General features: G+C 49.9%; 1 protein-coding gene across 4 annotated transcripts in view; it reads right to left on the bottom strand.

Moving 5' to 3' along the window:
* The window catches only part of MIB1 (MIB E3 ubiquitin protein ligase 1), a 77413-nt gene that overhangs the window by 51801 nt on the left and 13416 nt on the right, over positions 1–12196 (bottom strand). For all 4 annotated transcript variants that reach the window (XM_076066504.1, XM_076066506.1, XM_076066503.1 and 1 more), the window contains exons 6-9: positions 11476–11680; positions 9352–9544; positions 7598–7742; positions 4654–4787 (exon numbers count right to left, since the gene is read on the bottom strand). In XM_076066504.1, coding sequence (XP_075922619.1) covers positions 4654–4787; positions 7598–7742; positions 9352–9544; positions 11476–11680 — 677 coding nt within the window. The remainder of the gene's footprint in view (positions 1–4653; positions 4788–7597; positions 7743–9351; positions 9545–11475; positions 11681–12196) is intronic.

Genomic DNA, 12196 nt, shown 5'->3' with positions numbered 1-12196 from the left:
ATCTCGGTCATTGCTATCACTGCAATAGCCCCTCCCTGCGGTGACAGAAGTGAATGGGCCTGCTGAAATTTGAAACGCCGAGTGGCTACCAGGTAAAAACTATCCCCCTCCTGCATCCGATTAGCACGGCTAAGACGCTCGCATTGACGGATGAATATCGTTTGCCGGCTGTTTTCGAAGGACTCGGTTATGTGTAGCTGCGGGTCATATTCAATGAAGTCGGGGGTGGGTGGAGGGGACGGGTTGCGGGGTGGGAGCTTTCCCACCCCTTGATAAGTTTAAGTAAAGATGAGAATTTGCGAATTTGCAGACGATCGACCGGGGGGGGGGGGTGTGCTGGGTCAGCTGCGAAGAGCGTTTCTTTTCAGCACAAAGCTGCCGAGGGGCGCGGACGTCAATCTTTGCCCACGGCCCACGAGACGCGGAACACGAAGGAGGGGGAGGGGGGGGGTAGAGGGGGGAAAATAAAAATGGGAGAAAAAAAAACACAAGCGCAAGGCCACCTTGCAATGACCTAATCTGCCGGCTGTGGCCCGCGAGTTGGGCGTTGAGGATTTGCTGTCCTTATTCATTTAACCGTCAAAACAAATGGCTTTTCTGAAAGGTGTAGGGAAAGCTGAAGCTTGTAAAGTTTTTTCACTTTCCTTTTGCTTTCCGTGTGGTTTTTGTGTGCAATATATAAATGGATATATTCCCTCCTCGTCTCTCGCCGCCCCTCCTCCTCATCCTCCTCCATTTCTCTGTCCCCGCAGCGCCGTGACAGTGTGTTAAATACAGAGTCCCCCGCGGGCCCCTGGGAAATCATCGGCATGGCCATGAGGACACGCGGCCCCCGTGCGGTGCCGCTGCCACCACCCATCCACCGCCCACCCACCCCCGCCCTCACCACCCCTGTCGCCACGCAGCCCTGCCAGCCAGTGCCCCGCCCCTAACCTCCGCAAGCAAGCGTGAGAGCCAGGCATGCCATCATTCACACACCCCCCCACCAACCCCACAAGCGATTCGATTCATCACCACGATTCATGGCTGCGATCAGATGCGAGAATCGGTTATTTTTTTGGTGTCGCGTGCCGTCTCGTTGATAAATTTTGCTTGCTCCATTGTGCAACGTGCGTGAATCGTTGGAGAATAATTTCCACAAATTGGACCTATGCGCGCATCACGAACAAATGTATGTACGTACATTGAACTTCTTTCGCCGAGAAGATGGATTCTGGCTGAGCAATCATTGGAAGGATTTGATAAACCATTTCGGGTCTTAATTGATTGTTCATGCTTACGGTGGCTTTCAGACCACATCCATTATTTTCGTCTCCCCCCTCCTCTTTTTCGAACATAGATGGACTCGTCCATCTGAATAACTGCCAAATCGCTCTCCGTGGTGCTAACGTTAAAAAAATCCGCCACTTTTTTCAAATTTTCTTGCTGTGGTTTTCACACCTGATGATGATTGCTTGTGTTGCAGAGGAAACGTCGTGACAATTTTATTGTTTTATATTTTTATTCTTTTATTGTTTTATTGTTTTATGTTTTTATTATTTTATTGTTTCCCTTCTACGTGACTTTACCGAAAGAATCAAGAATATGAATCCCTGCAGTCACGAAAGCTTTAAATAACAATTTATTTTGCACTGTACGTAGCCAACCATGATGAGCGAATGCATAATTCCATGCCTACTGATAACCCTTCCACGTTCACAACCCACAGATTCCCCCTGCAGCCTCTTAGAATCTTGGGCGTTGTTAGTAAGCACCTACTAAGGACAGCACGCCCCACGTGTTGACAGCACCACGTCCAGCCACCTGTCTCCACAACGCTGATGTTGACACATTCTACCAGCTACTCGTTTAAGGCTGAATTTACCTGGGACAGGTTCGAATATCAGAAAGAACTGATTGTAGCCTTGGCCAGGAATCAATCGCTGGTCACCGGGTTCTTAGCTGCTCGTTGCAGAGGCTCACGGTTCGAAATTCAACAGACGCACAGAATAATATTGCACGGTGCAATAACTGTAACAATACACGCTCCGTCTGCTTCACGGTAAACGTTATAAATCCCATGATGTCATTGAAGAGAGTAGGCCGATGTGTCGTGGCGTCAAAGTCCAAATTTGTTAAATTCTAAATTTACACCGCAAATTATTCACTTAAGATTATGCACAGCATTCGTCACCCCCAACTGGAAGTCTATTGCGCAGGCCACTGTCCACGACCAGACAAGACTGTCACGTTTCCAAAGATATTATTTATATGTGTCAATGTATCGATCAAACTCTGACCGATAAGAGTTCCTCCTCACCGGCGTTTGAAGACTTTTTGCGATGGTGTGTTTAGCGTCATCAGGAAATTGACGCGGGAATGGAGCGAGGCTGGAAGAATGTAGGCGTAAAACTACCACGTGGCCCGACCCAAAACACAATACAGATGATAGTAATCACACTTAATTTTTTTGTAGAAGCCAATTTCTGCTGTTGAGTGCAGAAACCCTCAAGGAATGAGGGGTCTGTGTGCCCTCTGCTGGTTATTTCAGCAATGGTGGCAATTTTGGCCACAGGACTTGCCAGTGAACCATGAATAAATCGTTTTCAGTAAATTATATATGCGATGTATAAAATAGGAACAATAAAATCAAACTGTGTCTCCATGGGAAAATGAGCATGGGGGCTCTGAGGTCCTGGTGTGCCGCTTTTCATAAATCCGCACTGACCAGCGTCGTGGTGAAGTACGGTCGAATCGCCCCACACCCCACCCCCCCCCCCCAAAGGCTGACACGGCATCAGGAGACCTCCATCCAGCAGTGGATGAACAAACGACTAAAAATTTATTGCACTTTATCGACTCCCGCTTTGTGCCCACGAAGAACCCGATGGCAAAGGGAAAATGTGGAGCTCTAAGCCGCTATCGAAATGCAGTCAACGCTCGGTAATCCGTGGGAGATTATCCAATTGTGGATTAATCGTGCTTGGAAAAAAATAAAGCAGTTTCAAGTGTGCCGGTTGAGTCATTATCCGCTCCTCACTAGTCAAAGATATGTAACCGAGTGCTCGAGTGACCACAAACACGTTAGCAAGTAAACCAATAACTTTAAATGACAGTAAAAAATAGACGCATTCTACATTCTCACCCTTGTTTTCGGAAGGTAAAATGTGTTTGAAAGCCGGTGCATTGTTCGTATTCCATATGTCGGATTTGCGATCAATTACAATTGTGGCGGGGTGTTTCTGAATGAGGCCAGGTATTGAGCACTTCTCTCAAGCTTTCACCAAGCCAAGCAACTCTCACCACCTCCTTAGCACTCTTGTATCGCTACTACCATGGTTACTGTTCTCGTGAGCGTCTCAGCGATTCCTCCTCCCATGTTGAGGACTCGAGTCTATCAGACACTGACCGTTTCGTTTCATCCACCACTCTGTGCAGCCACCACACTGTAGATCGAACCAGACACTCAGTGACGCACCCACCCATTCACACGCTCACCCCACCAACCCACTCACCACACTGTAGGTCACCTCACTTCTCATTCTGCTTCTTCCCTAGCGCTGCTTAACTTTGGAATTCCCTCCCAAAGTCTCTTTTCCCCAAGCTCATATAATAACCTCGCTCAATTCATGAAACGTAGTAACTATTGTTTATTACACATTCAATACTGCTGTTTAGTGCTGCCCGCGAGACATTTTTGGCCTTTGTGGGCTGCGCTCAGCCGTATCAAAACAAAAATCCCACGGCAGCCGATTGACAGCGAACGTATTTCTCTCAGAAGAGTCAACACGTCGGTCTCGCCGATCGCTTCGGACAAAGTCGGCACTTTGATATAAATAAGAAAAATTCCTACGGGAGCCGTCGTCAGATCTAAAATGCCAGCGGAGGACAGCCGCTCAGAAAATCGCGCTCTCAGCGCTATGCACGTATCCTCCCGATCAGCGTGGTTATCGAACAGCGACCGCGGGTACACGCGCGGTCGCGTTCCTACGTGGGTAAGCGCAAGCGCGCCTCCCTTCATAATGAATGCGAATGCCATTTTACAGCTATTGCACATCCAAGCAAAAATGAGGTGTTTTCCGGGGACGACGTTGAGGAGACGCAGAGGTGGTGGGGCGGAGGCGGGAAGAAAAATTCAGCAGCTTTGAACATCCTTGCCTTTGCGCTTACCCTCAATGCCCTGTGTGTTAATTACGTGAATACTAAAATGTGAACGCAGAAAGCTGACGAGTGCACACCTTGCTCGCTCGACGTGTTTGCGACGGCACATCAAAGGGCGGGCGGCTTGTGGACCGGGCCTCCCGTGCTATGCTCCCACGTCAATGCTGTCCGCCTCCACCCATCCCGCGCTGACTTACGTGGTAAAGTATGGTCCAATAACCCCCACAACCCACGCAACGCGGGGAGGCCCACATCCAGCAGTGGACTGACAAAGGGCTGCACCTGAACACCACTCAATTGCCGTAGGATTCTGACCGCGTATGCTGCTATCCGTCACCTCGTATCACACGTGTCCCGTCATGCCATCAGGACACAGGTCTCTGCTGGTTTTGAACAATGCACTTACAAGAGCCTACCCGGGGGGGGGGGGGGTGGACACGACACCCCTTGCCCACACTGACCCACAGAGAGAGAGAGAGAGCGAGAAAGTCCCGGGTGCGATATGCGCCTTACATCAGCGTCGGGTCGAGACAGGATCTCCTCCACCTTGGCCACGTCGCCGTTGGCCGAAGCCTTGACCAGCTCCTCGTTGACGTCTCCAGACACGTGCGTCTCAAACAGTTTCTTGAGCAGCTGCGACAGCCGCTCTGCAATGTACGTGTACACACAGACAAAGGTCCCCATATAGCTTTTAACGGACAGCTGGGGCAAGGGCTATTATCGATTGCCAATGAAGGCCAGCACGGCACGTGAGGGGACGGGTGGCAAGTACGACGCCCGGCCACTTGACCACCTTTGTCTCCTGAATACTGTTGTTTATATACCACACCAAGTACTCATTTGAGGCTGAGTCGACCTAGGCGAGGCCCAGGACCGATTCAGATAACCGCCACTGGTGTAGGTCGTGAGCGGGAATTGAACTCGGGTCACCGGATTCGTAGTGCAGCATGTGCTAGCCGCTACACCACCGCTCCCTCCCCACACGCGTGCACATTCATGCATGCACATATATATGCACACGCGTGCACACGCACACATGCCACAAGAGTCTCTTGGCCGGTTGTACACGTCACACCTTCAAAGAAAAATGCGTCCCTGCAAATGGCTTCAACAATCATTCACAACACGTTTAATTATTTAATTACCAATTTACAGCCCGATTCATTAACCGGCTAATTTATGAGCACACTGTGTGTGTAGCAAGCAGTTGTGCAAAATGTATTAAGTGAAAACAAGATCCACTAAAGCGTATTTGCTCGTTGACAAATGACCCCCCCCCCCCCCCGCTCGAAGAAAAATGATACCAAACGGCGCAACTGTTCGCATCACCATCGGAACACAGGAACTAAATTACCTGTCACCGGCAGCATCGAAGGGGCGAGGGAGCCTTTGTCGGCAACGTCCAAACATTTTTACTAAAAGCAAAAGCACTGCATTAGAGTGCTCACCGATGCCAGGTGGCCCGTCTAATGGCACGCGTGCCCTTGCGAGTAAAAACTGCCCACCCGCCCCCCCCCCCCCCAGTGTCTGCAAGATGAATTAAACTCCACTTTGATTACCTGGAGGAATCGGCCAGCGTTTTCTGGAGCAACCAACCACGCCTGAGCAGCCCAATTCGATGATTGATGGTCCACCTTTCAATCGTCATGAAATCCACCGGCCCGGCCACACCGTTCCTTCTTTGCTAATTAAAAGTGGCGTTTAATTCTCCGTGCCCGCGACGTGTCGGCCAACGCCAGCGATAGGCGCGCATTGCGTTGCAGCGTGCGAAACGCGCCGGCCTTTGCGTGGAGGTTAAGCCGGCTGTCGCGTCTGGTGACAACCGTCGACACGCACGAGGCGTATTTCACCGGCCCAAAGTAAACGAAACGCGCTTGTGGCTCCCGTCGTGTGGGTACAATCACGAGCAGCAGACACAACAGCGAATTACCCCCAACCCAGTGAGCGTGAAATGAAGTTCCATGATTCGAAGTTGCTAGGCATCTAATGCAGCATCGGTTCGTCGACAATAATCTAATCTGATGCCCTCGATACTTTTATTAGCGCGGAGTTTAATTTGTATGTTTTTCAGCGATTGGTTTACCTCTCCTAGACTTTGCACTCCATCGTTTTTGTGGATTGTTTGTTGTATTGTTTTGACCTGCCCCCACTGGACATGTGTGAAAAATAACTTTACAGCTCATCGGATTCCTCCAGTACAAATAAATATTCTGATTCCGATTAATTTACTGAATTGTTTGCGTAAGGACCGATTGTTTTCTGTTCGTTTATGTAATTCATGCATGGGACCCAACGGTGACAGCTCAGCCCTCAGCCACGAGGCAACCTCAGGAGGCCCCTTTAATGGACTGGCTAGCCAGTTCGTTGATTCTGTATTATAATTAGACAGAGTGGGTTATTAAAGTGTCCCTGGCCATGTGCCCAAATAATACATTTGTCAATTAGTGCATATTTCATCATGCTGTGACGACGTGTTACTCGAAAAACACAATCATTGACAAAAAGCTGAAAGAGGACGAAAAGAAGTGTAAAAAGGCGGGTGGATGGCATGTGCACCGGGAGAGAGAAAGAGGAACACGTGGATCGGAAAACGCGCACGAGTTAAGAACACCACGGGGACCATCAAGAAAGGAGCCGTCGCCAGAAGGGATGCCGGCCGGTGCTCGCGACTAGCGTCCAACGTGGAAACGTAACTTCTATTTGCATACAATCTGCATATATTGTAAATAATACATTCTCACAGGTAGTTCACCACGACTGAATCCACGCATCGTTACAGCTCTAGTACTTGGGCCGAGAGTCCTTGGCTCTCCACAAGTTTCAGGCTTAAATAATGACAAAAAAACACATTAAAGTGACATTAAAGCCCTTAATTGTGTTTGCCTGAAGCCTGCTTTACTGGAGCAGAGTATGTGGAGGGGAGTAGAGTGAAATGAGAGGGGAGGGGGAAGATACTGCTTGGAGGGGAGTAGAGTGGGTTGAGAGGGGAGAGGTAGGAGAGTGCGTGAAGGAGAGTAGAGTAGGATGAGAGAGGACAGGTAGGAGAGTGCGTGGAGGGGAGTAGAGTGAGATGAGAGGGGAGAGGTAGGAGAGTGCTTGGAGGGGAGTAGAGTGAGATGAGAGGGGAGAGGTAGGAGAGTGCGTGGAGGGGAGTAGAGTGAGATGAGAGGGGAGAGGTAGGAGAGTGCATGGAGGGGAGTAGAGTGAGATGAGAGGGGAGAGGCAGGAGAGTGCGTGGAGGGGAGTAGAGTGAGATGAGAGGGGAGAGGTAGGAGAGTGCGTGGAGGGGAGTAGAGTGAGATGAGAGGGGAGAGGCAGGCAGTTGTAAGTCCATTCAGGATCTTGAAGAAGGTGAGTGCAATCTGTAAATTGATCCAGGATGAAAATGGGAGCCAGTATCACTATTGGGGCATTGGGGTGATTTGATCTGATGTAAGTGGTCATGCCGGGCACGTACCTCCAGACGGGTTGCTGGTGCCAGGCAGCTCGGAGGACACCTTGGTGACCGCAGCAGGGTTGTAGGTCCAGGACGTGCCACAAACCTCCACCTTCAGGTCGTTGTCATGGTAAATCTGCTGCACGCGCCCAACCTTGCCGAGGGTCTACACACAAACAAAACCACGAAGATAAAAATCACCCATGTAGCCTACACACGTTGTTGGGATAAGTGCTGTTAGTGGGCAGCTTTGAAAACCGGCACGGCGTGGCAATCACCAGGCACGGCCACCTTAAGTCTCCCCAGTGTTGATTTTACACAATGCATTAAGTAGGTATTTTAAGGCCGAGTAAACCTAGAGGAGGTGCTGCACCGATTCAGATATCACTCACCCACCAATGTTTGTCGTGGCCAGGAATCAAACCAAGATCAAGAGTTCATAGCTCAGCGCATTACCCACTAAACTACCCATCACCACACGCGCTCACACATGCGCGCGCGTGTGAGCGTGTGTGTGCCTGCACACGTTCGGGGAAAGATTAAACCGGTTCAGGCCTCCCTAGGTCGGCAAAGTCTTAAAAGAGCACCGGTTCGGCAGGTAACCACCAGCACTGGGGAGACAAAGGCAGCAGCATGCACTTTTGGCCACACACACCGTGCCGGCCTTCAAAGGTGTTCGCTAAGAGCACTTGTCCCAACAGTCCGTTAAAGGCTACAAGGTGAATCTTTGCCTTTGTGTGTGCGCTCGTGCGCGTGTGAGATTACGTGCAGAAACGCGATCTGTAGAACACTTCGAATTAAGTAATTACATAGCGTCAGCATTACCGCAGGCTCATCTTTACCCGCGGGAAACCGCTCCCCTCTAAACTGCGCCACCCCTGGGACCTCGCTCAGCGGAGCAGCTCACTCCGCAGCCGGAGGCGAGCAAGGTACCACGGCGACTTCTGCTTACTCGACATGCGGGCTTCCCGCCCGCCCGCTGCGATGACGGGCAGCGCGAGCAGAATGTCGCCAAACGAACCTCAAAAGACAGACCTTCTGAAGTGGTCAAAAACGTCACCGGACAATATACCGAGTTGCACACGCGGTAAAGTGAAAAACAGAATACTGTTCACGATCAAAGGATTTGTCGTGAAATTTGTGCGCGTGACAAATTGAATTGTTAAAATTATTTGTATTATACATTCCTGGAATAACTCCAAATCCGCATAATATCCTCGTTCCAAGAAACTCACTAAATTCGTCGCTTTGACAAAACGCTGCCAATAAGGAAACCCAAACAGTAATTGGTCCAGCGATGAAATCGCTGAGTTAGCAACACTGAGCAGCCTCATCCATCATCTATCCATATACGCTGGGCTCCACCGTATCCGGAAGAGGTGGCAGTACAACAAACGGGTTCGTGAACACGCCTGTGCAGATCTACGAGTGTCATCGCCGCATATCCACCGGTTTCCTCTGGGTACTCCCAAGACGACAGAACCGGTTCAGAATCGTGACTGGCCAGCCACGATAGCCACGGCCGGGAATCAAACCGGGGTGCGCGGGCTCATTAGCGCAGTGCGAGGATAACCCCCCCCCGCGCCACCGTTCCCCCTCCACCAACACGACTGCACGTCGGACGCAATGCAAACGAGGCGCCACCGCGTCACCCACACGGCGTCCAAACTCGCCCGTCGCGTGCGACGCCAGCGGCGGCGTGGCTCGGGTCCCCGCGAGTGCGACAAACAAGCCGGAGCGGCCGTAACGGCATCCTCCCTCGCGCGGCCCTTTACCGGCAGCATGGCCTCCGCCCACTCCCCGTGTCCGCGCTGCAGCAGCTTCACGCGCTCCAGGTCCCCGCAGATCTGCACCACGTCGCCCACCGTGAACTGCGAGGCCGAGGAGCCGCCCTCGGCTCCGTGGCTCGCGCCCTCCGGCCCGCGCACATAGTTGGCCTTGGTCAGCACCGCTGGGTTGAAGGTCCACCTGCACGGGCAGGAAGAGGGGGGGGGGGGGTCACGTGGGGATGATAAGAGAGAGGGGTGGGAGGGGGTTGCACAAGAGAGAGGTTGGTTAGTGCTGGGAAGATGAGGCCTGAAAACTAACAGTGTAAGGAATCGTCCCACTCCTGGGAAAGGTAACGGTACAGCCCTGCAATAGCATGCTTGTGCCACTCCTGGCAGAAAAGCCTCTACTAGAGGGAGCTCTAGGGAGACTCTATAGAGGGCATTTCGGCTGCTCTGCCATTCTGACCAGATGTCTTGGAAGATGTGGGAATGCCCACATTTCACACCGCCACACGTGACCAGCCAATCGACGAACTGTGGTGAACCCATTTAAACTGCTTGGTGTGATTTAATCAAACGAAGACCTCAATTGACCAAGCGTTTGATTCACTTATCAAGAGTTATGCAGAGCGATCCGTCTGTCTCTGACTGATTGCTGTGAAGTTTGTGTACGCAGTGAAGATGAACACAATTTGATAAATGATTTAGCCTATTTCTCATCCACTTCAGAAACACTTGCCTTGACATATTGAGCAATGCCAATTGTTTTTGGTAATTTTGACGTAAATGAATATATGTATCACTATCACGTTAATAAACATAAATACCACGCTAGATTCGAAGCTTTCGTGACTTCAGGAATTACTCTTTGGTTCTTTCGGTAAAGTCACGGAGAAAGAAACTAAATTAAATAATAGAATACGACGTTTCGGTTGCAACCACAAGCAACTATCATCAGGTAAGAATGAATGATAAAAGACAGACACGGGAACAGCATAGGCAGACACACATGCAGAGAGAGACACACACAAAGACACACCGAGCGAGACACACACCAAGAAAACACAGACACGGAAACCTGTTTGTCTTGGTGTGTGTCTCGCTCGATGTGTCTTTGTGCGTGTCTCTCTCTGCATGTGTGTCTGCCTATGTTGTTTCCGTGTCTCTGTTTTATCATTCATTCTTACCTGATGATGGTTGCTTGTGTTGCAAACGAAACGTCGTATTCTATTATTTGATTTGATTTTCGACGTGACTTTACCGAAAGACCCAAAGAATAAATATCATAATCACGTTTGTGCGACAGGAGCACGACGTGCTTACTATGATCACCCGATATATTTTTTTGAGATACCATATGTACGAAATACATTTTAGCAATGTGACGAACATCGCAAATGTCAGCTGCCCATCACGTTGCGATCGTATCTTCCATGATTATTGCATCGTTGTTGTGTTTCGCTGTACGTCCAATACTCACAAGTATTGAACATTTCTTCAGGTGCAGTTCAATCAACATACACATGAGCCTGCCATGAACCTTCTCATCAGCATAACTTTACAATCAATAACACGCAAAATAAACTTCCCGTTAGTTACATGAAACAAATATATGTTTGGATGCGCTACGAAAACAATGAGGCTATATAACTATCGCGCAATCAATTACTCCAAGAAAACATTTTCCAAAGCAATATCGCAAAGGGTAAAAAACTACTTATTTGACAACTTTATACATTGAGCTTTCAGATTTCCAAAAATATTTTGTCAAGAAATAAAATATGAAAGACAATAACACGAGCAAATGACAATTATGGCATGACAATACTTTGCAAAATGAACTAAATGATTATCGCAGCTCTTGCATCGTAACTACATATCATAGTATCGCCACATGGTGGAAACGCCGGTGCTTACTAACGACTGCCAGCAGAGTCCATGAGGTTACTTCGAGCTGGGCATAGTGGCATAATCTGTGTATCAGCGATTTGGAACCAAGAGCTGGTGGGTTACACATTAATGGGTAACTCCCAAAGTAGCTCAGTTGCGAAGCAGACGGAACAGAAACTTAACTTTCCATGCTATTCAGTAAATCAGCGGCCTGGAAGAATCTCTCTGCGCGGCGAGCACCTGTTGCCGCTGGGGTACTGCACGACGATGTCGTGGTCCTCGTCGATGCCGCACACGGTGCCGGTGGTGGAGAGCGTCTCGAACATGCCGTCCGTCCAGCCGCCGTGGCCGTGCTGCAGCGACTGCACAATCTCCAGCTCCAGGTCGATGTTCACCAGGTCGCTGATCTGCAGCCCGCCGGGATTCCGGCTCCCGTTCAGCTCGCCTGCGGATCAATGTACAGCCGTCATCGTCGTCGTCTAAATGCAGAAATCAGTTGACAGATGAATTCAGTATACCGAGTCAATATGCATACTAAAGCTATCTTTGCAGAGCTGAGTGCGATCCTTAAGTAGGCATGGTGGGATTTCTCCAGGTCCTTCACGCTTTCTTCACACATGAAACCAAACATGGATTAAGGGAATTGGAGAAATATTCCGATGTAGCAAGACCCTCCTGAAAAAGAGTGTTGAACTCAATGAAGCGTCACTGGGCAATTATTAAGGTCGGTATTAATATTAGAGCAAGAGGGCCTGAATAGGCCACGTCCAAAGAAGGGACTACGGCCGGTGGTCGAGATTAACGACAGCATGACAGCCGAAGGAGAGAACATGCTGTTAAGGAGCTGGAGCTCCTTAACAGCATGCTCGTGTGCAGGAGCCAGACGGATAGTTTAATCACGTGACCGTGAAGGACGGCAACGGCTTGGGGAGGTCTTCATCCCGCAGTAGAGAAATTGCTA

This window comes from Petromyzon marinus, chromosome 12 (genome assembly GCF_048934315.1).
Source record: "Petromyzon marinus isolate PM22_M1 ecotype Great Lakes invasive population chromosome 12, UKy_Petmar_22M1.pri1.0, whole genome shotgun sequence".
Classification (NCBI taxonomy): Eukaryota; Metazoa; Chordata; class Hyperoartia; order Petromyzontiformes; family Petromyzontidae; genus Petromyzon; species Petromyzon marinus.
The sequence above is the reverse complement of the archived record's forward strand: the minus strand, read 5'-3'. Positions and strand labels throughout refer to the sequence as shown.